Raw genomic sequence first — 4,718 nt, 5'->3', positions numbered from 1 at the left:
ACGTGACAATTAAAAAGTAAAAAATGTACAAATAAAACAAATATTAAAAACCCAAGCTCACTAAACTTTCAGTCTCACTAAATTATAGAATATATTATCAAAATGTAACTATATGGAACATATATTATTTTGTATTTAGCCAAAAATGTGCATTAAAATGCAAGTTCAGGAATTTCAGACTCAAAAGGCTAATGATTAATATTCAGTCATGAAATAGTGGATCAGTCAGGCACTACAGTATGTACATGTAATCCTTATCCTCTGGGTGATGGAGAAAACCCTCCTAGCATTACCACTATCTCTTCTTCCTTCTCAAATTTCATTATGTAAGCACAACACTGTACTGAAAACTAGAAATTTCCTACCATGCAAGTATAATACAAACCTCAAAGGTTGCCCTCCCCTCCTGATGCATCCTGGGCAGGAACCAGAATGCCCCGCCCACAACCTGTCTGCTTTCTGATTGGCTGGCGCCTTGGGAACTACTTGAAGGATGGCAGTTAAAGCTCACTTTGGGACAGGGCAGCAAGAGACCAGGAAGAGTGTCGAAGAGAGTTTTAGTTTGAGAGAGTGAGGCGCTACGATGATAAGGGAAGAGGTGAAGAGAATTCCTGTAAAAGTAGCACTACGTTGTCGCCCTCTGGTCTCTAAGGAGATCAGTGAGGGTTGTCACATGTGCCTTTCTTTCGTTCCAGGGGAGCCTCAGGTGCTGGTCGGTAATGACAAATGCTTTACCTACGATTTTGTATTTGACCCCTCTACCGAACAGGAAGAGGTCTTCAATACAGCGGTAGCACCACTCATAAAAGATGTACTTGGAGGATACAATGCGACCATTCTGGCCTATGGGCAGACTGGCTCTGGAAAAACGTATTCAATGGGAGGTACATACACTGCCGAGCAAGAGAATGACCCCACTGTTGGGATCATTCCTAGGGTTATAAAACTGCTCTTCAAAAAGATTGAGGAAAAGAGGGACACTGAATTTGCTCTGAAAGTATCTTACCTGGAGATTTACAATGAAGAAGTTTTAGATCTGCTCTGCCTGTCTCAAGAGAAAGCCTCCCACATAAATATCCGAGAAGATCCCAAGGAAGGCATAAAGATGATAGGGCTCACCGAAAAGACTGTTGTAGTTGCCATGGACACTGTTTCCTGTTTGGAACAGGGCAACAACTGTAGGACTGTGGCTTCCACAGCCATGAACTCCCAGTCCTCCCGATCTCATGCTATCTTCACAATATCCATAGAGCAGAAAAAGAAAAATGACAAGAATAGTAGCTTTCACTCCAAGCTGCATCTTGTAGATCTTGCTGGATCAGAAAGACAGAAGAAAACCAAAGCTGAAGGGGACCGCCTAAAAGAGGGTATTAGTATTAACCGAGGCCTCCTGTGCTTGGGAAACGTAATCCATGCACTTAGAGATGACAGGAAGGGAAGTTTTGTGCCTTACAGAGATTCCAAACTGACTCGGCTGCTTCAAGATTCTCTAGGAGGTAACAGCCACACACTTATGATAGCCTGTGTAAGCCCTGCTGATTCTAATCTAGAGGAAACATTAAATACCCTTCGTTATGCTGACAGAGCAAGAAAAATAAAAAACAAACCTGTCATTAACATTGATCCCCAGACAGCTGAACTTAATCATCTTAAGCAACAGGTACAGCAGCTTCAGGTCTTGTTGCTGCAAGCCCAGGGAGGTGCCCCACCTGGATCTACATGTGTGGAACCATCAGAGAATCTACAATCCCTGATAGAAAAGAACCAGTCCCTGGTAGAGGAGAATGAAAAGTTAAGTCATAGCCTGAATGAGGCAACCGGTGAGACCATGCAGATGCTGGAGAGGATCATTTTGATAGAACAAGCAAATGAAAAGCTGAACATGAAACTAGAAGAGCTCAGGCAGCATGAAGCCTGCAAACTGGATCTTCAGAAACTGGTAAAGAATCTGAAAGACCAGGAATTGAAAGAAAATGTAGATATAATTCATAATCTGCAGCAAATGATTATTCAACTATCGCATGAAACTGTACCTTGCATAGCTACAGTCATTGATAATGCAGTAGAGATCAAAGCTCAAGTGCAAACCAGTCCAGAAACTAGCGACAGGTCTTCTGATGCTTTCACCACCCATCATGCTCTGCGGCAGGCTCAGATGTCAAAGCAGCTGATTGAGTTGAACAAAGCCCTAGCACTGAAAGAGGCCTTGGCCAGGAAGATGACACAGAATGACAAGCAACTCCACCCCATTCAATTCCTGTACCAGGATAACATAAAAAATCTAGAATTGGAAGTCGCAGATCTGCAAAAACAAAAGGAAGCCTTGATTCTTGAACTCCAGACAGCAAAGAAAGATGTCAACCAGGCCAAGTTGAGCGAGCGCCGACGCAAACGTCTCCAAGAGCTTGAAAGTCAAATAGCTGATTTGAAGAAAAAGCTACATGAACAGTTCAAGCTTCTGAAAATGAAGGAATCCACAGAGCATACTGTGACTAAACTGAACCAGGAGATAGTGATGATGAAGAACCAGCGAGTACAGCTACTGCACCAGATGAAGGAGGATGCTGAGAAGTTTAGACAGTGGAAGCAACAAAAAGACAAAGAAGTGATCCAGTTGAAAGAACAAGACCGTAAGAGACAATATGAACTTCTCAAACTCGAAAGAAACTTCCAGAAGCAGTCCAGCGTGCTGAAGCGTAAAACTGAGGAGGCAGCAGCTGCCAACAAGCGTCTCAAAGATGCTCTCCAGAAGCAGCAGGAGGCTGCAGACAGGAGAAAAGAGACTCAGAGCCGGAAAATGGAAGGCACAGCAGTGCACGTGAGAAACTGGCTTGGAAATGAAATTGAGGTTATGGTCAGTATTGAGGAAGCCAAAGGCCACTTGAATGACCTCCTTCGAGACAGAAAGATCCTGGCTCAGGACCTGGCTCAGCTTAAATCAAAAAAAGAATTCGAGGAGAATCCACCTCCTAAACTTCAAAGGCGCACTTTCTCACTTGCTGAAATGCCTGCTCAGGCTTCAGTGTCAGAGGATTCTATTACAAAACAGGTTGAAAGCCTACAGACTGAAATAAAGCTCCGGAGTGCTCAGATTGCTGACATCCAACAGAAGCTCCTACATGCGGAAAGTGAAGACAGGTCCAAAAAACGCTGGGAGAATATCGCCACAATTCTGGAAGCCAAGTGTGCCCTGAAATACTTAATTGGAGAACTGGTCTCCTCCAAAATGCAGGTCAGCAGTCTTGAAAACAGCCTGACACGGAGTAAGGCCAGCTGTACTGACATGCAGAAGATGCTATTTGAGGAACGGAATCATTTTGCTGAGATAAAGACAGAGTTTCAAGATGAACTGGTCAGAGTGGAGCAACAGCACCAAGAGAAGGTGCTGTACCTTCTCGGCCAGCTGCAGCAAAGCCAAGCCGCAGAGAAGCAGCTGGGGGAGACAGGCAGCGAGAAAGAGCAACAGCTGCTGAGCACACTGCACTGTCAGGATCAAGAGCTGAAGAAGATGCAGGAAGTATGCAAGCAGAACCAGAGGCTTCTCCAGGAAAATGAGAAAATCAAGCAGAAACTGAACCTCCTTCAAGCAGCCAGTAGGCAGACTCTTGATGTTCCTGAGGGTGTTACCCTCTGTGCAGACTCTTCCTTTGAATATATGCCACCTAAGCCAAAGCCTTCCCATGGTAAAGCAAAGTTCCTGGAGCAAAGCATGGACATGGAGGATCTAAACTATTATTCCGAGCAGTCTATGGATGATGATAATAATGTCTCCAGCAATGGTGGGGATGATGAGGAATGGAAGCCATCAAAGTTAACTAAGGTATCCAGGAAGAACATTCATCGGTGTTTCTGCAAAGGCTGGTGTAGGAACAAGCAGTGTGGATGCAGGAAGCACAAGCTGGACTGTGGAGTGGCCTGCGGCTGCAACTCCACAAAGTGTCGGAACCGCCAACAAAGCCAGCAGAGTCTGGGCACTATGGAGAGGACCCCAGAATCTGAAGCCACCTTCATACTAGAAGATCCCACAGAAGTGATCCCAGGATTGAGCTTCTTCAGCCCTGTCTGTGCCACTCCCAGTAGTAAGATCCTGAACAAGATGCAGGATGGGGAGCAGGCACTATCACAGAAGTCTGCTCTGCCTCATTCTTCCTTTGATGTCCCTGAGCCCAAACCCAGAGTAACAGAATCCCAAGAAGACAAGGCCCCAAGGAAGAAAAAGAAGCGTGCTCTGGCCAGCAATACCAGCTTCTTCTCTGGCTGCTGCTCCATGGAAGAAGAGGCCCACTGAGTTGTAATCATCATCTCTACCCCCAGTCTGCCTTGGGAGACACCTTCAGTTTGCAGTCAGGAGGGTTTTGATGAATTCTGTGGATTTCAGGTATCTCACTATTGTGCAGACAGAATGCTCCTGAAAGGAAGGTGACCTCAACTGAATGTCTCAGCGTACTTCTGCTCATTTTTTCACCAGAAAGTGCTAAGCCACCTGCTGAAGAGAGAACACACTGACCTTCCTCCCCCATGGCCTGTCAGGCACCAGTCCCCAGGAGGATGTGTCTCTGTCTTGCTTGTGAGTTGATGCCTGGCTCCTGATGCTCAGAAGGAGACTTTCTTTCCTTTCTGCGTCATCTGAGCCTAGCAGGGAAGCCAACCTCAATCCTGCCTCAAGTCCTGTGCCCACCGCAGGAAGACAGCTGTACCTCGATGCTGGGCCTTCAGGC

General features: G+C 45.8%; 1 protein-coding gene across 1 annotated transcript; it reads left to right on the top strand.

Annotated features, from left to right (window-relative positions):
- Nucleotides 1–583: 583 nt before the first annotated feature.
- Nucleotides 584–4,288, top strand: LOC101566680 (chromosome-associated kinesin KIF4A-like). Its single transcript, XM_012513149.1, has one exon. The coding sequence runs from the start codon at nucleotides 584–586 to the stop codon at nucleotides 4,286–4,288; it is 3,705 nt and encodes a 1,234-aa protein (XP_012368603.1).
- The last annotated feature ends 430 nt before the right edge of the window (nucleotides 4,289–4,718 follow it).

The sequence above is a fragment of the Octodon degus genome, unplaced genomic scaffold (genome assembly GCF_000260255.1).
Source record: "Octodon degus isolate 3935 unplaced genomic scaffold, OctDeg1.0 scaffold00340, whole genome shotgun sequence".
In the NCBI taxonomy this organism is placed as follows: domain Eukaryota; kingdom Metazoa; phylum Chordata; class Mammalia; order Rodentia; family Octodontidae; genus Octodon; species Octodon degus.
Note: the sequence above shows the minus strand (reverse complement) of the source record. Positions and strands in the feature narration are given on the sequence as shown.

Coding starts and splice junctions, on each gene's coding strand:
- LOC101566680 (XM_012513149.1), top strand. CDS start 584: ATGATAAGGGAAGAGGTGAAGAGAATTCCTGTAAAAGTAGCACTACGT.